The sequence below is a fragment of the Suncus etruscus genome, chromosome 11, assembly GCF_024139225.1.
Source record: "Suncus etruscus isolate mSunEtr1 chromosome 11, mSunEtr1.pri.cur, whole genome shotgun sequence".
In the NCBI taxonomy this organism is placed as follows: Eukaryota; Metazoa; Chordata; class Mammalia; order Eulipotyphla; family Soricidae; genus Suncus; species Suncus etruscus.
The window spans coordinates 49753942-49780773 of NC_064858.1; the positions used below are offsets into that span (position 1 = coordinate 49753942).

General features: G+C 41.8%; 1 protein-coding gene and 1 long non-coding RNA gene across 2 annotated transcripts in view; one reads left to right on the forward strand and one right to left on the reverse strand.

Moving 5' to 3' along the window:
• The first annotated feature begins 1417 nt into the window (after positions 1 to 1417).
• LOC126021980 (uncharacterized) lies at positions 1418 to 21798 on the forward strand. The gene is made up of 2 exons (XR_007500259.1): positions 1418 to 1721; positions 21709 to 21798. It is a non-coding gene; the product is annotated as an uncharacterized LOC126021980 (long non-coding RNA).
• FGD6 (FYVE, RhoGEF and PH domain containing 6) overlaps positions 7047 to 26832 on the reverse strand; it is a 134518-nt gene continuing 114732 nt past the window's right edge. Inside the window, exons 15-21 of the mRNA XM_049782863.1 lie at positions 23651 to 23753; positions 22805 to 22951; positions 21511 to 21613; positions 17137 to 17264; positions 11293 to 11421; positions 10150 to 10298; positions 7047 to 7591 (exon numbers count right to left, since the gene is read on the reverse strand). Of these exons, the coding sequence (XP_049638820.1) occupies positions 7555 to 7591; positions 10150 to 10298; positions 11293 to 11421; positions 17137 to 17264; positions 21511 to 21613; positions 22805 to 22951; positions 23651 to 23753 (796 nt within the window). The 3' untranslated portion in view covers positions 7047 to 7554. The remainder of the gene's footprint in view (positions 7592 to 10149; positions 10299 to 11292; positions 11422 to 17136; positions 17265 to 21510; positions 21614 to 22804; positions 22952 to 23650; positions 23754 to 26832) is intronic.

Here is a 26832-nt window from a genome sequence, read left to right on the forward strand (position 1 = left end):
ACGCAGCCGACATGGGACAGACCTGGATTCAATCCTCGGATTCCATATGGTCTACAAGCCTGCAGGAGCAATTTCTGAGCGCTGCCGGGTGTAGCCCAAAATCGCATAAAAAATGTATTTCAAGATTGATTTTTTTTTAACTTGCTAGGATCAACTCATTTGAGAAACTATTCCTCTTCATCCCTCCTCCATAAGAGAATTTGTAATTGCAGCCCTTTTAAAATGTCCTACTTTATCTTTAAAAAAAAATAATTAGAAATTCTTTTTTTTTTAAGGAAACCCAGGCCTATGCATAATAAAGGCAAGGAAGAGAAGGATGTGGATTTAGAATCTGGAGAATGAACTGTTTTTTCCTTACAGAAAAGTTTTGAAAGAAATGAAAGTGGATAGCGTATGTAAAGTTTAAAATGCTTAAGAAATGTTTCACGTATGGGCCGGAGCAATAGGACAGCAATAAAGCATTTGCCTGGCACGTGGCCAACACAGGACAGACCCTGGTTTGAATCCTGGCATCCCTTATGGTCCCCCGAGTCTGCCATCAACACAGTAGTTGTGACTGAGGCCTTATGGGATGGTAAAAAGACTGGGTTTAAGATCTGAGTTCTAGGGAGGATGTTTTAAGGGCAATGTTTGAATTGTAGACAAGAATTCTGTGTGGGGGGCCCTAGAGATAGCATGGAGGTAGGGCGTTTGCTTTGCATACAGAAGGATGGTGGTTCGAATCCTGGCGTCCCATATGGTCGCCCGAGCCTGCCAGGAGTGATTTCTGAGTGTAGAGCCAGGAGTAACTCCTGAGCACTGCTGGATATAACCCAAAAATCAAAAAAAAAAAAATTCTGTCTGTACTTTTTTTCTGTTCAGTTGAACACATATTTATATACTTTATTACTTTGTTCACTTGAACACATATTTATTCTTAAAAAATGAAGAGTAGGGCTAAAGTCTTTTAATACAGTTGTTAAGGTACTTACTTGCCTTATACAGAGTTGGCCCCAGTTCAGTCCCTTGCTGTATGTATGGCCCACTGCTAGGTGTGGAGTTCTCCTCCCCATCCCCAGCCAACAAAAGGTTAGGACCAGAGAGTTCGTATTGGAGGTACAATGTTTGCCTTATATATGACTGGTGGTCCCCAATACCTTGTATGGTCCCATGAACCCTGCCAGGAGTGATCCCTGAGCACATAGCCAGTAGATCTACAGTAGATCCAAGCAAACAGATATTGTCCCTAGTAGGCTCAGGAAACCATATGAAATGCCAGGAATAAAACCTGTGTGCGTCCGGGTCAGCTATGTGCAAGGCAAACGCCCTACTGTTGTGCTATCACTTTGGTCCTGCAAATATACTCTCAAGTCCTCTGCCTTGTGTATATGTTTGTTCTTAGAAACTTTAAGCAAAATGATGTATTATAAATCTAGGTTGGAGGTATTTCTTAATGATGGTGTTAAATGAAACATCATTGAAGAAGATGCTCTCTGTCTTCAGGGATTGTTCAGTATAAGAGAAATGGAATTTCCAGGCTTTCTCTGTTTCTAGATATAATCTACTGTACGAATAAAGCACCCAACTGGTTAATATTCCTATACTCAAAAGTACTCTTTCATTATAGGATTATAGTATTCTTTCATTATAGGATGATAGGAGAATATCAGGGAACAGGAAATGAGGTTGAAGAGAGAAATGTAGACTGATGCCAAAGATAACTTCATGTTCCTAGGAGTCTGGTGGGTCTTCTTCATTTGTGGTTGCCGCAGATAAAGGGGAACACTGGTTGGGGACACACAGTAAGAAGTCTGCTCCTCAGCAGCATCTATTAGCTATGTGATTTGGGGGATCATTTATAATTCAACTTTATTCTTCTAAAAAAAAATAACTTGGAATCAGACCAAGTAGACTGAGGGGTGGCGTGAGACAAGTCTGGAGCATGGTTGTGTCCAGCATGCCCACCACTTTGAGCCAAGACCCTGGGCTGCTCTATCTGATGGCAGAGGACATAGGGCAGAGTTTGTTACCCAGTTCTGCAGTGTTCAGGGCTATTCCTGGTCCTTTGCTCCGTGATTAGTGATCATTCCCACCAGAGCTTAGGGGACTGTCTGGTGCTGGGGATCAAACCAGGTTTGAATCAGGGTCTGCTACAGGCAAGGCAAGCAGCTTAATCCCTGTACTAACTCACCAGCTTCCAGATGTTTGGGGGTGTCATAGGGGGCAACCTGACAGCACTCAGTGGTTACTCCTGGCTCTGTGCTCAGAAATCATTCCTGGCAGACTTGGGGAACCATATAGTATGCTGGGGACCAAATCAGGTCAGTTGTGTACAAAGCAAATGCACCCACTGTGCTATTACTCTGGCCCCAAAATGTTTTTGTAGGGGGAAGGAGCATACCTAGTGGTGCTTGATGACTCTCCTTAGCTCTCTGCTTAGATGGTGCTCCCAATGACATTTGGTGCCAGAGATTGAACCATGTTGGCAGCAGGTAAAAGTCTGCATTTAGCTTATTGAATTGAGGTTTTTTTGTTAGTTTGTTTTTTAATAGTTTTAAGAAGCAGGGGAATGCTTCTATTCAGAACACAAACCTCACATGTGCAGAAATTCCTGAGTTCTAGATTCAGCACTGCCAAAGACAAACAAAAACTTTACAATGGAACGAATATAGTTAGGCTAGGCTTCCTGATTGGCAGACACTAAGCCAAATGGATAATTGATCCATTTCACTGCATTATGATGAATTGATGAGGGGAAATGTAAAACCAGTCCCCACTTAAACTTGGTGGTGGTGGGTGATAATATAATAACTTCCTTCAAAGGTTCTATTTAATATTCAAAATCTTTTATGGTACTAAGCCAACTAGTACAATCATACATAGGTTCCATACAGAATCAGGAGAATTCCTTGAAGATTTTGTTTCTTCTGTTTAGATCTATGACTGATTCTTGGGTTAGTCAACCTCAGGAAGAGGTTAGAAGAGCCTTAATAGTTTTTAGATTCTGAGATTAAATCCAAATTTTGCAATCAAGATTGAGAGCTCAAGAAAGAGCAGGGAGGAAAATGCACATAGGCTGGACCCACCAAAGCAGAAGGAAGTACTTTAGTTTCAGAAACTGCAGGGATTTTAACAAGGAAACCTATTATCAATAATTTATCTAAAATTACCAAGTTGTAAAGTGTATTTCACCTTACTGTGACAGAACGACGCCAGATATATCCTGGGTCAGCCACGTGTAAGGCAAACAAATTGCCAATGTGCTATTGCTCCAGGTTCGCTCCCTGGCGTCCCATATGGGTCCCCAAGCCAGGAGCGATTTCTGAGTGCATAGCCAGGAATAACCCCTGAGCATCATTGGGTGTGGCCTAACCCCCCACCCCACCCCCAGAAAAAGGAAATTAAGGCTTGGGGCTGGAGAAATAGCATAGCAGTAGGCCATTTGGCTTGCATGTGGCCAACCCAGGACCCTGCATCCCATATGGTCCCCTGCAGGACTGATTTCTGAGTACAGAACCAGGAGTAACCCCTGAGCGCTGCCAGGTGTGGCCCAAAAACAAAAAACAAAACAAATAAAAAAAAGAAGGCTTTATTAGAAAATGTATGTAGGAGGGGCCGGAGCGACAGTGCAGTGGTAGAGTGTTTACCTTGCACTCGGTTGACCCAGGATGGACCTTGGTTCCTTCCTTATCTCAAACCAGGAGCGATTTCTGAGCGCATATCCAGGAGTAACCCCTGAGCGTCACCAGGTGTGGCCCCAAAGAAAATTTATATAGGAGGACACAGTACAAAACAATTTTTTTTGTTTCTTTTTGGGGGGGTCACACCCAGCAGCACTCAGGGGTTACTTCTGGCTCTACACTCAGAAATCATTTCTGGCAGGCTCGGCGACCATATGGGATGCCGGGATTCAAACCACCATCCTTCTGCATGCAAGGCAAATGTCCTACCTCCATGCTACCTCTCCAGCCCAAAACAATATATATTATTTTTACATTATTAGAGGCATTTTTAATTTAATTTTTTTCACAAATCTTTTTTTTTTTTTTTTTGTGGTTTTTGGGTCACACCCGGCAGTGCTCAGGGGTTATTCCTGGCTCCAGGCTCAGAAATTGCTCCTGGCAGGCACGGGGGACCATATGGGATGCCGGGATTCGAACCGATGACCTCCTGCATGAAAGGCAAACGCTTTACCCCCATGCTATCTCTCCAGCCCCTTTTTTCACAAATCTTACACAGTGATATTTAAGGTACACAGTGACAATAGATGAGGGCCTTTCCACTACCAGTGTTGTCCTCCCTTCATCCCTGTTCCCAAGCATATATACCTTATCTCCCTCCTTTATCCCCCAGAATGCTAGTGTAACTAAAAGCAAATATGCAGTTCCAGATGTTTTTACTAGTGGTTTCTTAAAGGTTTAGAGTCAAAGGAGCACTGTAAAAACAATGTTAGAGTGGCAATTATCGTTTGCATGGGCCCACCAAATTATGGGGGTCATGGAAAGGAAAAACTTTGGCCTAAGTACACGGAGACCCTACCCCTGAAGTTTCCTGACATAAGACCATTTCTAGGCTCCAGGCAAACTAGTTTGTCCAATCCCGGTCATTGTCTGTAGTGCCCATACAGTTATATTTTTCACAGTCTCTGTTGTTGGTATCATGTTTCTGTACTGAAGATCCTGGAATCTGTATATCCTACATTCCTACATTGAAATCAGGTTGGTGCGGAGTGGCGTCTATTTTCAACTCACAATTGAAGGGCAATGCAGAATGCCCTGTCCAGTATGCAGGTCATTGTTGTTGTTTAAATCTTCTCAGTGTTAAGGAAGACTCTTTTGAGTAAATCGATGTCAGAGCAGCAGTAGGGTCTTCCTTGGTAGAGGATTGCTTCCAGGTGATGCCTAGACAATGTTGGATGTTTCATAGATGGCTTCCCTGGTTCAGGGGTGACTGGAAAATGCCCAGACCTCTGAGGCCTGTGCCAGGTCATCATGTCAATGTTCAGGGTGTAAGGTTCCATTGCACCACAAGATTTGTGTGTTCCTATCTCTATTAGACAAGAGCTTATTTGTATGTATGGTATTTTCCATTTTAATGTGCCCATGCAAACAAGGAATAATGCCAACTAGCGTTATCAGCGCATAAGGGGGCCTCCAGAACAAGTCCAACAATCCCTATGACCTAGTTCAAACATAAGCATTAAACTGAAGGACTCTTTCACCAAAATTCCTTATTGAACAGTTCACAAAGAGAAAAAAAGATAAAAAGTGGGGAAAATAAACAATCTAACTTAAGACAATGGACACAATTGTCACTGTTTAAGAAAATTTGTGTGTTCCCATCTCTATAAGATAATGTGTTTGTATATAATTTCTCATTTTAATGTGCCTATGCAAAGGAAGAACAGTATCACATGGCAAGATTGGAGCCTATGGGGATGCTAGAACAAGTCCAACAATCCAAATGACTTGGTTCTTATATAAACGTTAAATGGAGGGACACTTCTACAAACTTCCTTATTTAACAAATAACAAAGCGAGAGGGACTCTTTCACCAAAATACCTTATTGAACAGTTCACAAAGAGGAGAAAAGATAAAAAGTGGGGAAAATAAACAATCTAACATAAGACAGTGGACTCAATTGTCACCGTTTATGGGAATTTATCAAAAACCTAGTATGGTATCAACCACAGTTACAAAATGAGAAAAGAAAGAGGCCAAGAGGCCGCTGGGAGTAAACAAATAGGTAAAGAATACTGGCCTCTTACCAGCCTGAGAGTCTATCCTCTTATTTTTATTTTGAAAATATATGGTACCCCCACCTGAACTGGTCTCCTCCCAAACAGAGAGTCCATCCTCCCATTTTTATTTCAAGTAAATATGGTACCCCCGCGCGGTTTTTGAAATGGAGACCAATGAGAGAAAAAAACAAAAATACCAGTGGTTGTCACGACGTAATGTCCCGACATACACCAGTGCTGTATCAGCCCGCCATCCACTCCATGTGTCCCCCCACAAAACAGTATTTTTAAATCTTTAAAGATAAATACTTTAACATTTTAGCTAATACTGAAGCCAGAGCGATGGCACAACAATAGGGCATTTGCCTTGCATGTGGCTGACCCAGGGTGGACCTGGGTTCGATCCCCGGCATCCCATATGGTCCCCATAGCCAGGAGTGATTTCTGAGTGCAGAGCCAGGAGTAACCTCTGAGCATCACTGGGTGTGGCCCCCCAAAACCAAAAGCAAACAAACAAACATTTTAGATACTGGCTTAAATTTTGTGTCTGGGCTATATTCTTTCAAAATAGCAAATCCAATTCGTTTATTTTTTTTTATATTTTTAGGCCACATGTAGAAGTATTCAGGAGTGACCTCTAGTAGCATTCAGAGGATTATGTGGTGTTAGGTATTCAAACCAGGATCTTCATCATATGTAAGGCAATGTCTTTACTTTAGTACTCTCTCTCCAGCTCCTCCAGTTTATTTTATTCTACTGTCTTTAGGTCACATCTAATGATGCTCAAGGTTACTCCTGGATCTATACTCAGGAATCACTCCTGGCAATGCTTGGGGGATAATATGGGATGTCAGGGATCAAACCTGGGTTTGCCATGTGCAAGACAAGCACTTTACCTTAAACTATTTCTCTGGCCCCAATCCACTTTATTTTTTGAAACACAGTATTATAGAAAATGTAACAATTTTTAGAGACAAGTACCAATACTGACTTAGGCTGAGAATTCTGAAAGAGTAATATGTTATGTAATGCTTTCCCTATCTTGCTTGTAAGAAAACATACTGTGTTAGCTTTAAGAAAAAAATATAATGCAAAGGTCATAAAGTTGATTAATCTGCAAACAAAAACATCCTTTTTCCTACTCAGAAATCACTAAACTAAAAAATTCAGATCCTATCCCTTTATTGTAATTCCTTGAAGAATATAATAGGATCTTGTGCCAAAAGAGGTAAGTAACAGTAGAAAAATTTTTCAAAAGTTCACTGGAATTTTATTTCAGTTACTGAGGTAGAAATTGGCCAAGTGTTTTTCCATTCAGTGAAAATGTCATCTAAGTTTATTGATTAAAAAAAACATGCAATTTTTAAAAATCAGCAGTCTTACAATAATAATTTTGAAACCAAGCACTGCATGGGAAATTTTCTTGGTTTGTGTTTTTTTATTTACAAAAATGTACTGCTAGTGACAATGTTTCAGTGTTGGACTGTAAAGCACATTGAGAAAAGAGCATGACTCGTGGCACAGGCAGTTAATACAGTCTGTGGTAATAAATTTTTCAGGCCTCTAAAGAAAGGGAACTTCAGAATTCAGTGTGAGTCTGGGAAATAATTCTGACCATTAAGTAAACACCAAATTTTAATAAATAACACATAAAAAACAAACATTTAAAAAAATTACCTTACATCTAACAAAATAATTTCTTTTAGCTGGTAAAGATTTCGAATAAATTTATCTTGGCAGTGTTCATTTTTTAAATAAAATTTCTGTACTCCATTTATGCCACTTGGATGAAACTTCACCTTTTTAGATTCAGAGAAGAGAGAAACCAATACTGCTACAATACTGTGCCTTCCTGGAATGCTTCTATCCACCTATGAATAAGAGAAAAATTTGTTAAGAATTGGACAATGCAATCATAATAGCAGTGTCTGGGCTACATTATCCTAACAGTATGTTTCAGGTCTTTCCTATAGAAACCAGAATTCTGGTTAGTTATTTTTTTAGGTCATACCCGGTGGCGGCACTCAGGGGTTACTCCTAGCTCTACGCTCAGAAATCGCTCCAGGCAGGCCCGGGGGACCATATGGGATGCCATGATTTGAACCACTGTCTGTTCTGGATCTGCTGCATGCAAGGCAAATGCTGTGCTATCTCTCAGAAACCAGAATTCTGTATTAGAAATTGTCCTTCATTTGTTAACTAAATTTCATTAAGGCATAAGGAAGAGGCCATTTAATGTAAAATTTCTTTTTAAAAGGGTCATATTGATCCCATTCAGCCAATCATTTAATTGGAAGTAGCTGTATCTATTATAAAGATCTTTATTTCAACTCTCTAGTATTAGAAACACTAGTAATATCTTCTCACTTAATTCTAATAACCAGCATTTCTGAGGGCATACAATACTTGAGATTTAGACATGTTTCTAAGATTTTAATTAAAAGGAATCTAATATCGAATCCATTCCCAGTTGATCACAATTTTTCATTTACAATATAAAAGTATCACAGAGTTTTATAAGTCTTTCAAAACCCTTTTGTCTCAAATTTTTTCTGATAATAAATACTACTGCAATTTTTCAGAAGACATTTGGAGGTAGTAACTTAACAGTCCTGATAGTGTAACTGTTTCTCAAGACATTATGAATATTCAAAATCATTGCATTTCATTAGGGAGAACAGCTTTTAATAGATTTAGCTCAAATTGAGGTCAGACTTACTTAAATCTAAAGGATAAAATTTTCAATATTTTAATTTTAAATGCAGTGGCATAAGTTATACTATAAGACAAAGGCTTTAAATTTTTGTTAACATAATATTTTCATAGGCAAAAAAAACTCATGATCCTTTCAATCTGATATGGGTGAAAATTATAAGGAATATAATATCTAGTAGGCTATTATGGCAATAACTTTTACTCAAGTATTTTTCTACAGAAAAAAATAATTCAGTGCCATTATTTTTAAATGATCTTGGCCAGAGAAAGTGTATCTTGAATATAGTGGATCCAGGTTTGATCTCCAGCACTCCACATGGTCCTCTGAACTCCAACAAGAATGATCCCTAGAGGGGGCTCGAGTGACAGGACAGTGGATAGAATGACTTCCCTGCACATGTCAACCTGGGTTTGATCCCCAGCATCCCATATGGTTATCCCTGACCTCACAAGGAGTGAGTCCTGAGCTCAGAGCCAGGAGTAACACCTGAGCACTGCCAGGTATGGCCCCAAACCAAAAAACAAAAAACAAAAAAAAACCAACATAAAAGAATAATCCCTGAGTGTAGAACCAGGAGTTAGCCCTAGTGGAAATACTTCTCTCCCTCAAACCCCTGGCCCATGTTCTTTAATACCTAAAGGGAATTCCTGATAGGAATAGTAACACATGGCTAACACCAATGTCCAAACACAGATGTAAGAATAAAACCTTATAGAATATTTGTGATTTTGTAACTCTTCAATATTCAGAAACGTAAGTAATTCTAATAAATTCATTCTGTGATAAACTCTTCTTTTCTACTTGCCTGCACTTTAAAAGTCTATTTAAAAAAAAAAAAAAAACACGAGTAGCTTGTAATAAAAACCAGAGTGGATATTTTATGAAGTCCAAAAGAGACAAAAAAAAATCAAATGAAAGAAATGTGAATTGAATCAGAAAGGAATTCAATTTCATAAAGCTCTGCTGCTCTATGTTAAGCAGCCTCTTGACATCCAAATAAATAATTTTGGTTGGAATTTGGAAGCAACTGTTTCAATCTAAAGTGATATCCATTTTCTTCTCGGTGTCACTGGGAACAGCATGGGAGCCTTTGAATGTGTATGACCTTTTTCTCAGCCTGCAGCTGTTTAAACTCCTGCTGTTGCAAGGCACAATTGAATCTTGGGATTGCAGAAGTCCTGGAATGTTTCAAGGAAGATTCTTACACTCCCTGGAGGAGAGGTCAAAAAAACTGGCTTCCCTGCCTTCCTGCTGAGCAGCACCATGCTGCATCTTCTAGGCTCATGTGAAGACAAAATAAATATTTTGGACACAAGTACCTATTTTCTTTGCTTCTTGTCTTCTGAAACGATTTCAGATGCTCTTGCCTTGCCTTCAAAAACACTTCTCAAGAGCCTGAGTGATATGTTAAATCTTTCAGATTCAGTAATGCCCCCCTGCAGTCCTTTAAAATAATAACTGGAAATCACATGGACAAAAGAAAAATGACTTTAAAGTACTTACTTTTTTTTTTTTGTTTGTTTTTGTTTTTGGGCCACACCCTGTGATGCTCAGGGGTTACTCCTGGCTATGCGCTCAGGAGTTGCTCCTGGCTTCTTGGGGGACCATATGGGACACCGGGGGATCGAACCGCGGTCCGTGTCCGTCCTACGCTAGCGCAGGCAAGGCAGGCACCTTACCTCCAGCGCCACCGCCCGGCCCTAAAGTACTTACTTTTGAGCTGAGTGAGCATCGTCTGCTTTGAATACATAAAACAGCATGTTTTTGTGCAGTAACTGGAATACTCGAGGCTCTGCATTCTCTTCTTTCACTTGAGTGACCGTGAACCCTAACAAAGGCTGACTCTCCAGAGCTGCCACATCCTAATTTGAAGACATAATCGAGGATAACGTTTTAATTGATGTTAATATGCAGATTTGTAAACTACTGATTTCTATAGCTGTAATTTATTTCATAAGTATGCCTATACTAAAACAATTTTCTGGATCTTTATTTTTCTTTCGTGTAACAATGTTTATTCTCAGCTCCCTCCCTACTACCTAATGTGGAAAAGACACAAAGCCAGACAGTTTCCTCATATTAACATTCATGAAGTCACATGACCTTTTACCATAACCAAAGGACAGAGACCAATATCCTTTCATTGATGGATGAAGGAAACAGCTCAGAAAGAGAGGTGATTGACCCCATCCTCAAAAGGAGAAGCGTGGATACCACAGCAGCAATTTTCATATGTTGTGGAAAAAGAAGAGGGTGGTACTAGAACCAAGAGCTCGAAAAGGTGTAGAGCCCAAAAATGTCTGATCTATATTGAGGCCTGAGCTGTACAATATGGGAACACACAGGGCTTCTATCCCAGAGAGCATGTTTATATAAAGAATGAGAAACCAAACCTATGAAGAGGAAAATAAAATAGTCGTCACTGGGCAACAAGTAGCATATGCATGTGTTATGACTTTGGAAAATTTCTAATCCTTTTGAATAAAAGCTCTTTTGAGTTAAAAACTCTGCAGGAGGGCTGGAACGATAGCATAGCAATAGGGCCTTTGCCTTGCAAGCATCTGACCCAGGACCAAAGCTGGTTCGAATCCCCGAATCCCATATGATCCCCCTTGCCTGCCAGGAGCAATTTCTGAGCACCGTGGGTGTGGCCCAAAAAACAGAAACAAAGTAAAACAAAACAAAAAATAATAAATAAACTGCAGGAACAAAACAAAAATACCATTCCCATTATTACAGCAACTTCTTCCAAAAGCTAAGCAAGTGAAAAACACACAAAACAAATGAATTAGACAAATAACTCAATTATTTTCAATGGTTTTATAAGACAAGATTTCCCCAAACTTCCAATCCTACCTCACTTGCAGCATATGTATACAGGACTTTGTTCTTTATGACAAACCACAAATGTTTCCATGGTTTTTTGTTGCCCTTTGCTCTGTACAGATAGCCACTCATAGAAGAATCTTCTGTGTTTGCTGATACCTAGGAAGGAAAGCTTATAATGTTTAAAAGAGCTTAAATAAAATGTTAATTTAAAGGCCAGAGATATAATACAAGGGTTAAGATGCTTGCCTTGTATGTGACTGACTGGTATCATATCCTTAAACAATGCCAGGAGTAATCCCTGAGCATAGAGCCAGGAATAAGTCCAAGCACCACTGAGGTAGCCCAGACACCCCATACACCGTATGTGCGCATAGACACACACACACACACACACACACACACACACACACACACACACACACACACACACACACACAGCTTTCAGACAAAACTTAAAAAAAATAAACTACTTGATCATTAGAAGCTGAAAATAACCATTATATAATATTTCATTTTTAATTTTGGGTGTTTTTTTTGTGGCCACACCCAATGGCACTCAAGATTACTCTTGGCTTTGTGCTCAGAAATTGCAACTGGCAGGCTTGGGGGACCTTATGGGATGCTGGGGATTGAACCCAGATCCATCCCGGGTCAGCAGCATGCAAGGCAAATGTTCTATCACTGTTCTATCACTCTGGTCCCTAATACACTTATTTCTTTTCTTTTTGGTTTTTGGGTCACACCCGGCAGTGCTCAGGGGGGCTACTCCTGGCTCTACGCTCAGAAATCGCTCCTAGCAGGCTCAGGGGACCATACAGGATGCCAGCATTTGAACCACCATCCTTCTGTATGCAAGGCAAACGCCTTATCTCCATGCTATCTCTCCTGCCCCAATACTCATATTTCTTTTTTTTGGGGGGGGGTCACACCCAGCCTCGCTCTGGGATTACTCCTGGCTCTATGCTCAGAAATCTCCCCCCGCAGGCTCGGGGGACCATATGGGATGCCGGGATTCAAACCACCGTCCTTCTGCATGAAAGGCAAACGCCTTATCTCCATACTATCTCTCTGACCCCAATACTTATATTTCTTAAAGAAATTGTTCTTTTTCTTTCTCCTCTCCTCTTCCCCCCTTGACTTTCAGGATTTATTACTGGCTCTGGCCAAACACTCCTGGCATAACTGGGGAGATTATATGGAAAAGCCAAAGATCAAACCCAGGCAAGGCAAGTGCCCTACCCACTGTGCTATCACTTTGGCCCAAGGAAAGAGTATTTTCAAAGTTTGCAATGGCTTTTAACCACTAGGCCTATTCACAGGACTCTCCTGCTGGTCTGAGGAAAAAGATAACTGCTTTTTAATCCTAGATCATGTACTACTATAAATACTAATATATTAATATTTTACTATAAATAATATTTATTATGTTTTAGGACACAGAGAGTACAGGCATTAAGGCATTTGTTTAGCACACAGCTAATCCTGGTACAACCCTGCACTGCATACAGTCCCCTGAACACTACTCTGAGCAAAGAACCAGGAATAAGCCTTACACATCACCCAGAGAAGCCAAATATGCCCCCACTCACACTTAAGAATATTTTAGTGGGGCCGAAGAGATAGCATGAAGGTAGGGCGTTTGCTTTGCATGCAGAAGGACGGTGGTTCGAATCCCAGCATCCCAGATGGTCCCCTGAACCTGCCAGGAGCAATTTCTGAGCATAGAGCCAGGAGTAACCCCTGAGCGCTGCCAGGTGTGACCCAAAAAGAAAAACAAAAACAAAAAAAGTTTTAGTATTTCTCTAATAGTGGTTCACACATACATAAAAAACTAAACATCGGGTCCTGGAGAGATAGCACAGCAGCGTTTGCCTTGCAAGCAGCCGATCCAAAACCGAAGGTGGTTGGTTCGAATCCTGATGTCCCATATGGTCCCCCGTGCCTGCCAGGATCAATTTCTGAGCAGATAGCCAGGAGTGACCCCATAGAACCGTGAGAGTGGCCCAAAACCCCCCCAAAAAAACAAAAAAACTAACATCGGGGCTGGTGAGGTGGCGCTAGAGGTAAGGTGTCTGCCTTGCAAGTGCTAGCCAAGGAAGGACCACGGTTCGATCGCCTGGCGTCCCATATGATCCCCTCAAGCCAGGGGCAATTTCTGAGCGCTTAGCAAGGAGTAACCCTTGAGCATCAAATGAGTGTGACCCAAAAACAAAAACAAAAAACAACAACAACAACAACAACAACTAAAAGTCATTCCAAGGGCCCCCCAAGCTTTTTTTAAAGCCGCTGTATATGTTGTTGATTCTTCCTCTTCCCCCTCCCCCTTCTTGTCCTCTTCTTCCTTCAAGGAAATGAGGGAGATTTTTTTTGTTTGTTTTTGGGCCACACTCAGCGGTGCTCAGGGGATACTCCTGGCTGTCTGGTCAGAAATAGCTCCTGGAGGCACGGGGGACCATATGGGACACCGGGATTTGAACCAACCACCTTTGATCCTGGATCGGCTGCTTGCAAGGTAAACGCCGCTGTGCTATCTCTCCGGGCCCGAGATTTTCTTAAATCTTTAATTCTGTTCCAAAAAATAACTCCAGATTTCTAAAAATTGTGTCTATAGAAAAAATTTATTTCATGAAGGCTATTTGGGGGAGTGGAGTGCACATCTAATATGATGTGGACTTATTTCTGGCTTTGCACTCAAGGATCACACATGATAAGTAATGAGTGCTAGCACTGAACCTGAGTCGGCTATGCACAAGGCAAGCACCCTGTGCTATACCATCTCTCCAGTTCCAGTGAAGGTGATTTTAAGGGCCAGTATTGAAAATTCTGATGTCTGGATGATGTGCTGGGGGTGGGAGATGTGTCAGGGATCAGGCTTAGGCCCCTGTTCCTGCAAACCATGTGCTCTCCACTTGACCATTTTCCGGCATGCTGTTATTCATACATGCTTAACACATACAGCAAGCATGAAGAAAAAGAGATTGGAGAATTGCCCTGTAAGTGATACGTGGAAGCTATTTTTTTTTTTTTGTGGTTTTTGGTTTTTGGATCACACTCGGCAGCTCTTAGGGGTTACTCCTGGCTCGACACTCAGAAATCTCTCCTGGCAGACTCAGGGAACCATATGGGGTACTGGGATTCGAACCACTGACCTTCTGCATGCAAGGCAAGTGCCCTACCACCATGCTATATCTCCAGCCCAGCTACTTTTTTATTTTTTGGAACCACACCCCTTGCTGGTAGTATGGAGGGGCAGGTACTCCTTTTGTGCTCAAGGGACAAACCAGAGTATACTGGGGTGCAAGGATATGCCTGTCCATTGAGCTCTCGCTCCAGCCCTAATGACGGACATTCTTAGTTAGCTCCTCACAGTCACTTCAATAGTCACACTATTCTATATTCTTTTCCCTTAAGATTGCGGACAGAGGGGCCGGAGCAATAGCATAGCACTAGGGCATTTGCCTTGCACTCGACCGATCTAGGACAGACCTTGGTTCGATCCCCTGGTGTCCCATATACCAGTCCCCAGAACCAGGAGCGAGTTGTAAGCACATAGCCAGGAGTACACCCTGAGGGTCACAGGGTATGGCCCCTCAAAAAACCAAAAAATAAAACAAAAAACATTGCAGACAGAATCTAGGGCTTAAATTGTCAACACAAATGCAGTGCAACCGACCCAGGACCGACGGTGGTTCGAATGTCGGCATCACATATGGTCTCCCGTGCCTGCCAGGAGCGATTTCTGAGCAAAGATCGAGGAGTAACCCCTGAGCACAGCCCGGGTATGGCCCCAAAACCAAAAAAAAAAAAAAGAGCGAGAGAGAGAGAGAGAGAGAGAGAGAGAGAGAGAGAGAGAGAGAGAGAGAGAGAGAGAGAGAGAGAGAGAGAAATCATATGGGACATCAGGAGATCAAACTGCAGTCCGTCCTTGGTCAGACATGTGCAAAGCAAACGCCCTACCGCTGTGTCACCATTCTGGCCCCATCCAAGGACTATCCCCCTCCCCCCTTCCCCCTCCCGATCTATTTTTAAGACTATTTTGCTAGCAGACAAGCTCTGGAGATGTGCTCCTGTGCTTGTTTGAAGAAGTCAACAGCCATGTGAGGACGTCCACATGGCATGAAGTGAATGAAGAAGCCCAGCCAAAGCCAGTTAACCAAGGGACAAAAAAAAAGGGGGGGGGGGCAAGTGCCTTTCAGTCTTACAGCAGCAAAGAAATACAAGCATTTTGCTTAAAACCCAAGGGAGCTTCTCTCAATGTTCTCAATGTTTCAATGTCAGCAATAACTCCTGAGCACGAATAGATATCACCCCCAATAAACAAATTAAAAAAAAAAAAAAGGCTAAGCCCAGTGGTGCTTAGGGCTTACTCACTGCTCTGGATTTGGGGAGCACATGTGGTCCCAGGGATTAAGACTAAATTGGATGCATATAAGGCAAGTTCATTTATCCCTGTATTATCTCTTCAGTGCCACACTAGTTTTATTGAAATGTTTCAGTTCCTGATATTAAAGTAGAAAAATTCATTATGGGGCCGGAGAGATAGCATGAAGGTAAGGTGTTTGCCTTGCATGTGGAAGGTTGGTGGTTCGAATCCCGACATCCCATATGGTCCCCTGAGCCTTCCAGGTGCGATTTCTGAGTGTAGAGCCAGGAGTAACCCCTGAACACTGCTGGGTGTGACCCAAAAAACCAAAAAAAAAAGAAAGAAAAATTCATTAAAAGTTACATAATTAGGGGCTGGAGAGATAACACGGAGGTAAGCTTTGCCTTGCATGCAGAAGGATGGTGGTTCGAATCCCGGCATCCCATATGGTCCACCGAGCCTTCCAGGAGCAATTTCTGAGCGTAGAGCCAGGAGTAACCACTGAGTGCTGCCAGGTGTGATCCAAAAACAAAACTAAACAAAAAAATTACATAATAGGGGTCCAGAATGACAGCACAGTGGTAGGGCGCTTGCCTTGTCTGCGGCTGACCTAGGATGGACCTTGGTTCGATCCTCAGCAACCCGTAAGGTTCCCCAAGCCAGGAGCGATTTCTGAGTGCATAGCCAGGAGTAACCCCTGAGTGTCACAGGGTGTGCTCCCCCATAAAAAGTTACATAATTCCTTCCTTATACTTCATAGGGCTCTTTCCTCTCTTTGGAGAAGCATGAGATTCATTATCTCTGGAATGCATTACATTTTCTTTCTCTCCTTTTTTTTTTTTTTTTTTTTGGTTTTTTGGTTTTTTGGTTTTTGGGCCACACCTGGCAGTGCTCAGGGGGTGACTCCTGGCTGTCTGCTCAGAAATAGCTCCTGGCAGGCACAGGGGACCATATGGGACACCGGGATTCGAACCAACCACCTTTGGTCCTGCATCGGATGCTTGCAAGGCAAACGCCGCTGTGCTATCTCTCTGGGTCCTCTTTCTCTCCTTTAAATGATTTTTCTTCACAGAAAAATGTTAGTGCAAGTAAATCTATATAAATACATCCTCACATAAAATTTTATATACCAATTAAATAATTTATATATTATAATCAAGTAAACTACATATTCTAATGGGACTTTGTTTAAAGTGTCATTACATTGGGTGCTGGAGAGAAAGCATAGTAGGTTGGATGTCTATACATTTACTTTGCACATGGCCAACCAAGGTCACTAGAAAAGTTGCTGCATGTAAGATAAGTACTTTACCACTACAACTTTACTACAACAATCATTTTTTATGTGACTTAGATCATAAGGGAGACCAAGCTATCAGCCTCATCCATTACCAAATAAAACATACATGTTCCTAGTAAAGGGAAAAGACATCTTTCTCTATGAAAGAAAAATTGGATTATGTGAGCAAAATTCTGGCTCTTATCAGGTTGCAAAAAACAATATTTACCTCTTTGAGAGCAGCAGGGATTTTTTTCTGTTTCCTCCCTGATGGAATGCTTTGCAAGACAGAGGATAAGGCACTTGAAGGTGATCTGTGATTTCCAGGAGATCCTATCTTAGGAGATTGCTGGTGATCTGAAACAAATCAAGGACACTTTTGTGACAAACAGCAAGCAGCCTGCAGTTCAGTATTTAGTTCACGGCAATAAACAGCACTGCATAAAGTGTTCATAGGATAATTGTCTAGAAATTGAGAACACCATGGTCTGAGAAGACAAATAGCCTAACTGAATGAAGGGAGAAAGATTTGCCATCGATTATGAGTTCCTATTTTAATTTTCTTGTGTTTTATGTTTCCAGGGATCCAACCCAGGTATCATCCATGTAAGGCTGGTGCTTTACATTGAACCCTATCCCTGGCTTTATGCTTTTTCAACTGTAAAAGATGGCAAATGGCCCCTTTCATTCTGGTCAGTTTTCCATTTGTTTCTGTCTTGCCTTTTCTTTTTGTTCTTTTCTGGGCCACACCTGGCAGTGCTCAGTGATCACTCTAGAACAGATGATGCTCTAGGAACCATATGTAGTGCCAAGAATCGAACTTGGGTTGGCAATCAGCAAGACAAGCAACTGAACCTCTGTATTATCGCTCCATGAACTAACTTCCTTTCATTCTGAATTTTTAAGGCATACTATAACTTAAAATTAAAATAAAAACAAAACTGACAAAAGAAAACCTTTTATCCTGAATTAAAAAAAAAAAAAGAACATTGTATAGTATCCAGATACAGTGAACACAGCACTAGGAAAGGTGCTATTGGACAAGATGAGGAAGCAATTCATTTTACTGTAGATTCAGAGAAAGCAGGGAAGAGAGAAAGCATTGGGTTAGCCATTAAGGAATAAGAAGGAGTTTGCCAAGTGAAAAAGGAAGAACATTTTCCAAAGAGAGAACAGCATCAGCAAGACTAAGAAGCATGAAAATCCATTGTCTATATAGAGAATAATGTTTGGAAAAAGGCTGGTACTAAGGAACCAGGACTGTTTAGGCAACAGCTTTGGTTCTGGAAGTAGCACGAGGAGATAGAATTTAGAAAAACGGGCAGGCTGAAGAGATAGTGCAGTGCTTAGAGTGCTTGCCTTGCACAAAGCCGATCAGGTTTGATCCCTGATATCCCATATAGTCCCCATAGCCTACCAAGAACACAGATCCCTGAGCATAGAGGCAGAAATCCTAAGTACCTCCAGTGTAGTGAGGGAAAAAAAAAACCCCGCACACAAGAAAGAATGGAAAGAAGGAGGAAGGAGAGAAGAAGGGAGGGAGAGAAGGAAGGAGAGAAAGAAGCATGTGTGAGGCCTTGGGTTCAATGCCTGCCACCACCAGGGCAAAAAGAATAAAATCTGAAATTGGAAAATCAATTATGGTAATAAAAAGAAGAAGAGATTTTTTAGATAGGGGCTGGAGGGGTGGCGCAAGCGGTTAAATGTCTGCCTTGTATGCACTAGCCTAGGATAGACCACGGTTCAATCCCCAGGTGTCCCATATGGTTCCCCAAGCCAAGAGCGATTTCTGAGTGCATAGCCAGGAGTAACCCCTGAGTGTCACCGGGGTGGTCCCCCCAAAAAACCCAAAAAACAAAAACACAAAAAAAATTCATTAGATAAATTGTTAGGTCTGAGATGAAGTAATTAGGACAAAGACAAGTTTTCAAAGATACATTTGACATTATTTATAGACCTCAAAAGTATGGATATATTCTGGGCCGGAAAGATAGCATGGAGGTAGGGCATTTGTCTTGCATGCAGAAGGATGGTGGTGCAAATCCTGGCATCCCATATGGTCCCCTGAGCCTGCCGGGAGTGATTTTTGAGCGTTGAGCCAAAACTCAACTGAGTGCTGCCGGGTGTGACCCCCACTCCCCCAAAAAAGGTATGGACATATTCATAGATGAATGCTGAGGGGCTGGGAGGTGGGCTCAGAAGAGTGGGTGGGTACATGCCTTGATTTGTTGCGGTCCTGGATGGCCCCCTGAGCCAAGTCAACTAAGGCCCTATGGTGCCCAAGCACTGTTGAGTGGCCTTCTGCCTCCCTCCAAAAAGGCAAAAATAAATGTTTGTTTGTTTGCCACTTACATACCAAGAGGAAAAGGAAAGAGAATAAAGTGGAAAAACAGGGCCCGGAGAGATAGCACAGCAGTGTTTGCCTTGCAAGTAGCCGATCCAGGACCAAAGGTGGTTGGTTCGAATCCCGGTGTCCCATATGGTCCCCCGTGCCTGCCAGGAGCTATTTCTGAGCAGACAGCCAGGAGTAACCCCTGAGCACCGCCGGGTGTGGCTCCCCAAAAAACAAAACAAAAAAAAGAAAGTGGAAAAACAGCAAGTAGGGTGTTTGCAATGTATGCCACCTACAGGTTCAGGTTCAATCCCTGGAACCCCATATGGTCCCTTGAGCCCTATCAGGAATGATCCCTAAGTGCAGAGCTAGAAGTAAGCCCTGAACATCACCCAAAGAGAAAGTGGGTGGCAACCTAAAGATTGGCAAAGGAATAGAAAGATGTTCTTGAAAATTGTACACTGACAATAACATTTTCAATTTGTTAGGTACATGGATTTTGTGTGTGTGTGTGTGTGTGTGTGTGTGTGTGTGTGTGTGTTTGGACCACATCCAGCTGTGCATGGATTGTGTGTGTGTGTTTGTGTGTGTGTGTGTGTGTGTGTGTTTGTGTGTGTATTTGGACCACATCCAGCTGTGCTCAAGGATTACCCCTGACTCTGCACTCAGGAATCACTCCTGATAGGGTTGAAAGGCCATATGAAATGCTGGTGCAAGGCTACCAACCTGGTACTGGAATTCAAAACTCTAATATTGTTTACTTTTATTAACTTAGGTACTATCATTTATTGATAAAAAATTAAAATTCTATGGGATTCAGGATTTAATTGCTGATCTCATCTCTTCCCAACTGGAGCTGCTGCTCAGTGATAGGCAGATACCTTGAAAGCATGGGGCCTGGGGTTAAATCCCAAGTAAGGTACAGTGCCAATAGCCAACCCCCAATCCAAATTAAGAGTATCTCCTAGGTATTACCAGGTGTGGGTCCTAAATCCAAAACCCAAAACCCCAAAAACTCTTTCCCAAATACACGTTGAGCAGTCCTGCTATTTGTAATCAATCTTGGCTCTTTGATTTTGATACTTTTGGGGGATTACCCCTGGTGGTGCTACTGTGAAACTAAAACCTTCAAGAATGCTGAAAGTTAAATTTCAGAGGTTACTCTTAGCTCTATGTAAGAGCAGCCTCCAGCATGCAAGCGTGGATTCAATCCACTGAGTCATCTATTTGGCCCTCTTTACTACGTATTCAAAAGTAATTAACCCTGTTAATTAACTCTGATAATTACTTTTGTTTTATTTTTTTGTTTTGTTTTGTTTTGTTTTTGACCACACCTGGTTGTGCTCTGGGGTTTCTCCTGGATCTGAGCTCAGGAAACACTCCTGGCGAGATGCAGGGGGCCATATGGGATGCTGAGGATAGAATCAGGGTTGGCAGTATGCAAGACATGCATCCCACCCACTGTACTATCTTTCTAATTACATTTCTTAAATATGTTTTCTTTTAGCCTTTAAAGTTTTTTATTTAATGGGGGCGTGTGTGTTGAGAGAGAGAGAGAGAGAGAGAGAGAGAGAAAGAGAGAGAGAGAGAGAAAGAGAGAGAGAGAGAGAGAGAGAGAGAGAGAGAGAGAGAGAGAGAGAGAGAGAGAGAGAGAATGTGTGTGTGTAGCAGTGTTTAGGGACCCTGAGATACTTGTCCACACTGGAAAACTCAACAAGGCCACCCCTGTGGTGCTGGAGACAAAACTTGGAATATACCTTTTGCAAGGCATACACTCTAGCCCTTTTATCCTTCCAGGCCCCTCAATTAATTTTTTTAGCAAAATCATTTTTCAGAATAAAATTATTTTCAGTTTAACTTCTCCTAAAATTACCAAAAAAAAAAAAAGGGAAAAGAGAGTTAAGAAAGCAAAATACATATTTTGAGATTAATTTAAATACTTTTGGTTGGGCAGGAGGCACACCTGTTAATTACTTTTGTTTGTTTGCTTTATTTTGTTTTGGGGCTTCACCTTGCAGTGCTCAGGTCTTACTTCTGGTTCTGTACTCAAGTAATTACTCTTGGTTGGGTCCAGGGAACCATATGGATGCCAGGGACTGAATCCAGATTGGCCACAAGCAAGGCAAATGCCCTGCTGTACCATCTCTCTGGCCCCAAAGCATGATCACCAATTGTATCTTTTGTGTGCCTTAGGTGTTTGTCAAGAAAAAGTTGGGAAGCATCTGGGGAATAAAGGAAGTCCCAGTGAAGTCTTCATTTATATACTATTACCTAATTTTTGTAGCTCATGGAAACAATGTTCACATACTCTTGCTGGTTGATTTTTCAGGTAATTTAAGCCATACTTATTTGATGAACAAGCTTGACATACAATCTGAAAACACATCAGAATTATGTCATTTAGAATCAACTTTATATCCAAACTATGAAGTATGTCACACTGTTGACTTTTTCAAAACCTTTTTACAGATTTTTTGAAGATGTAAACCTGAGGCATATGGTTAACTGATACAAGGCACCACATGTGAAGAGGTCACTCACAGATCATATCTGCGGACTTACTCTATAACATGCGAAAAGAATTCATGTATGGGAGATGCTCAGCACAAGGGTGGGATGCAGCAAGTCCTATATTAGCTGTACTTGTCATTCTTCCTGATGCTGTAACTATGACAATCACCACTGCTGTGGCTTCCCAAGCATGTGGCCCAGAACTAAGAACTCTCTCAACACTCTTGTTGAATCTTGACATCAACATTCCCAGGTCACGGTCATTATATTCACTGAACTATTAACGTCATAAAGCCATAGAAAAATCACTGAAATAGTTTCATACTTATTAAATGCTTTACTATCTAGGCACATGCTGTATAAGTACCCAGCTGTAGCTGTGTCTACTGCATTATTTACTTACTGGGATTGGAGTGGGGCCTTAACCAGGAGTGGACAGGAGCAACTCCTGGCTTTGTGTTCAGGAGTGACTCTAGTTATACTCAAAGGACCATATGGAACATCATATACCAGTCAAACCCAGGTTGGCCACATGCAAGGCTTGTGCCTTAGCTATATCTCTGACCTGTGTCTATTTCATGGTGAATTTGTCAAGGTGGTTGTCATTTTTTTCTTGGTTTTGGGACCATACCCGATTTCACTCATGGTTATTCCCAGTTCTGCTCTCAGAAATTACTTCTGGCAGGCCCAGGGAGACCATAAGGGAGGGATGCTGGGGACTGAACCTGGGTCAGCCACATGCAAGGCAAAATCCCTGCCCACTGTGCTATTGCTCCAGCCCCATGATTGTCTTTATAAGTAAGAACTTTCTATTACTGACACTTCCATGGAGTCTAGGGGCAGGATATGGCTATGCTCCCTAACAAGACTGCCATCTGCCTAATTATTTAGACAAAATTATCTCTGGCTAGCTAGCTTTTTTCTTGTGGGACAATGGATGGGAGAGGGTGGGGGTAGGCGTTGGGTGAGGTACACTGGTTACAGTTTCCTCACTGGACATCCCGAAGCTATTAAATAATCACAATGGACACAGGCGGGTGTTCTCTTTCCCAACCTTTCCGCAGGCCCGGCAGTGGTGCCTTCTCCACGTCAGCGTGAATTCACTAGTGCAGATCATGCACATGGTCACTCTGGTGTCAGGAATCCAGATGGGAGCCTTTGATCCAAGAGGACTGACTTCCTCTTGATTTTCTGTGACGGCCTGGAGGAGAGGAGAAGAGGAGCAATTCCTGATTATCTCTGTACACCCTGCGTTACACAGCCCATATTCTTTCATTGAGCAGCCTCACAATGCTGATGGTATCACTGAGGATGGAGGGCCAAATAGGAGGAGCTATTATCTAAGTCCCTGTGTTCTCAGGACTTTCAGATTAGCTGTAATCTGAAACCCACCCTCACAGGCAAGAATAAATTTAAAATCTGCCTGTTCTCCAGGGCCACAACAGCTGCTTAGGTCTCTTCTTTAGATGCTATTGTGTTTTCTACATTTTGCAGAGTGAGGTTTTAGGGGTAGGAAAAATATGAGGCTATCAGAGAATTGAGCCGAGCTTTTGTAGAAAACTTAACTCAAGAATTATAGACATGTATTTATGGAAAACACATGTTGCTCATGGATGTCCTTGGGGAAAGTTTCTTTATTCATTACTTTAAACACTGTGGTTACAAGGTTGTTCATAAAACAATTGTGTTTTTTTTCCCCCACAGTTGCAAAGTTGTACATGATTGAGTTTCAGTCATTCAATGTTCAATACCCTTCACTTGTGTATGTGCTGAAAGGAGATAAAGTTATAGGCATGATACCCCTTCAGCAACAATATGGCAAACCAGTGTCTAATGAGAATAGATTCTAAAGGTTAAAAACTTAAGGAAAACAAAAACTTGGGGAGAGGGAAGACAATACCTCCTCAACACTCCGAGAAGGACCGAAGGTGGTTCTTTTCTTAGCATATTCTTCTATTGCCCTGGAAATTGCTTCTAGCCATTCATCTCTTTCTGAGGCAGAACTGTTGGGGGCCAAATGAGATTCCATCAACCAGCTGTCAGCTTTTCTCTTTGCCTTTTTCTTCATCCTTTTCCTTCTCCCATGGCAACAGACTCCACCTTCCTCCACCAATGCTAGTCACAGGCAGGGGCTCTGGTATTTTACAGGCACAAACAATCAGAGCAGGCATTTGAGAATACTGAGTGATTTAACAAATGCCATTTGCTTTATTTTTTTTCATTTCCAACGGATTTCCTTTCCCAAAATGTGTGTTTTTGTATGGTTTGAAGGTCTATTAGTAATTATAGTTTATTTATAGAAACAAGGAGTTTTGCGGGACATCATTCTAGAATTTAAAAATATCCCAAGATGGGCCGGAGTGATAGCACAACACTAGGACATTTGCCTTGTATGTTCAATCCCCCACATCCCATGTGGTCCCCCGAGCCTGCCAGGAGCGATTTCTGAGCACTGAGCCAGGAGTAACCCCTAAGTGCCAACAGGTGAGGCCCAAAAACAAAAATAAAATAAAAACAAAAATAACCCAAGGAATCAAGTTTTGAATCTAAATATATAACGCTGAATTGTTTTAAGGTTATTAAATATCACTGAAAGTTCCTATAAGGGGCAGTGTTAATATATACATGTCTATCTGAATATCATTGTACATACAAATTGTGGTGCAGAGAATCAAATCCAGGTTTCACATATAATGCTTGTTTTGTTATTTTTGAGCCACACTGGTAGTGCTCAGGGGCTAGTATAGGCAGTACCAGGGGGACCATGTGATGCCAAGGATGGAATCTGGGGATCCAGACCAGTGAGCCACAGTCCCAACATAAGGTATACAGTTGACCATTAGTGGCCAAGCCCTGTCCCATCAGCATAGTTTTTACAGAGATGATCAGTTTTGCTTTTGGGGTGATACAAGGAGCTCAGTGTTTGCTCCCAAAGACAGACGGGAGAGGCTGGAGCAGTGGCGCAAGCAATAGGGCGTTTGTTTTGCATGGGCTAACCTAGGACAGACCGCAGTTCAATCCCCCGGCATCCCATATGGTCCCTCAAGCCTGGAGCGACTTCTGAGCACATAGCTAGGAGTAACCACTGAGCATTACTGGGTGTGACCCAAAAACAAAAACAAAAGACAGAAAGGAACCATGAGATATACAGGCTTCAAACCGGGGTTCCCTCACGCACACTATATACTCTAGCATTTGATCCATTTCTTCTGTCTTATATATATATGTTTTTTGGGCCATGTCCAGTGGCACTCAGGGGATATTCCTGGCTCTGCACTCAGAAATCACTTCTGGCAAGCTTGAGGGACCAAATGGGATCAAACCCAAATACCCTATCTGCTGTGCCATGGCTCCAGCCCCCATATATTTTTTATACTTAAGAGGGAGAGCCACAGTTTTGGTATTATATGTGCTTGTGTATATATAGAAAGAGATGTATCACTTGATAAATTAAAAACAATCAAAATAAAATCCATCATCATGATGGGAATGTGACTATGTAAGAAAATGTGTAGTTGTTTTGTGGAACTCACCTAAAGGTTTTCAAGATTACTCCCAGCTCTGGGTATGGGGGTTACTTGTGGGAATGCTTGTGGGACCCTGTGATGCTGGGGACAGAAATACAGGCCTCCTGCATGCAAAACTGTACTTCAGTTTACTGAGTAACCTCTCTACACACAGAAAAGATGTATTACTTGTTTTTGAAGAGGCATACTAATGTAGGTACCATATATCTTATTTTAACACTTGCAATTTGCTTTAAATATATTAGAAGAAAAAAATGTATAGTGGAATCTTGGGAAATTTTGAGTTCAGGTGACGGGACATATTTTTAGTGTATTAGTCACTAATTTTTTGTACATTTAAAACATTTATATTTGGTTTTTGAGCTATATACCACAGTGCTCAGTGCATACTTCTGGTTATGCATTCAGGATTGCTCCTGGCGGGGGGGGCACTTAGGGATTCACCAGGGTACCAGGGAATCAAACCAGTTCAGCCACCATGCAAGGCCAATGCCCTAGGAACTGTACCATTGCTCCAATTCCAGAACTTTATTTTTTGGGTCAGTTTTGTGTGTGGTATGTATATGTTTTATTTGTTTTGGGTCTATACCCAGAAATGCTCAGAGGTTACTCCTATCTCTGCACTCAGAGGTCACTCCTATTATGTGGGGTGCCATATGGGATGCTGGGAATTGAACCAGGGTTAGCTTTGTGCAAGGCAAGTGCTCTACCATTGTGTTATCACTCTCTGGTCCACATTTGAACTTTTTATTTTATTTTATTTTTTTACTTTATTGATTGATTGCTTTTTGGGCCACACCCAGTGGCACTCAGGGGTGACTCCTGACTCTATGCTCAGAAATTGCCTCTGGCAGGCTGGGGGGACCATATGGGATGGCAGGAATTGAACCGGGTCCCTCCCGGGTTGGCCGCATGTAAGGCAAATGCCCTACTGCTGTGCTATCTCTCTGGCTCCACACTTGAACTTTTAATATTAAATTTTTATCATAAAAATCATAGGAATAAACATTTAGCTATATTCTGATGGATTCAACATAGTACCAAAAATATTAAAAGCCATTCTCCTGGGCCTTGAGCAATGCTACAGTAGGTGGGGTGCTTGCCTTGCAGTGACTGACCTTGGTTTAATCCCTGATATCACATATAGTCCCCTAAGCCTCACCAGGAATAATCCTGAGTGCAGAACCAGGAATAAATCCTAAGCACAATAAAGTATGTTCCCTGCAAAAAATTAAACAAACAAAATATAAAAGTTATTCTCCTTCTAATCATCCTTCTTGAAACCCAATTCTCTGCTAAAAGTTTTATGTCCTTTAGATATGTACTATATGGATATATTAAGAAAGAAATTCAGTCATTGGTTCGAATCCTGGCATCCCATATGGTCCCCAGAGCCTGCCAGGAGCGATTTCTGAATGTGGAGCCAGGAGTAACTCCTGAGCACTGACCCAAAAAAACAAAAACAAAAACAAAACAAAACAAAAAAAAGATAGAAATTCAGAAGTCGAAGCAATAGCAGACAGTTGAGTGACTGCCTTGCAAGGGGCTAATTGGA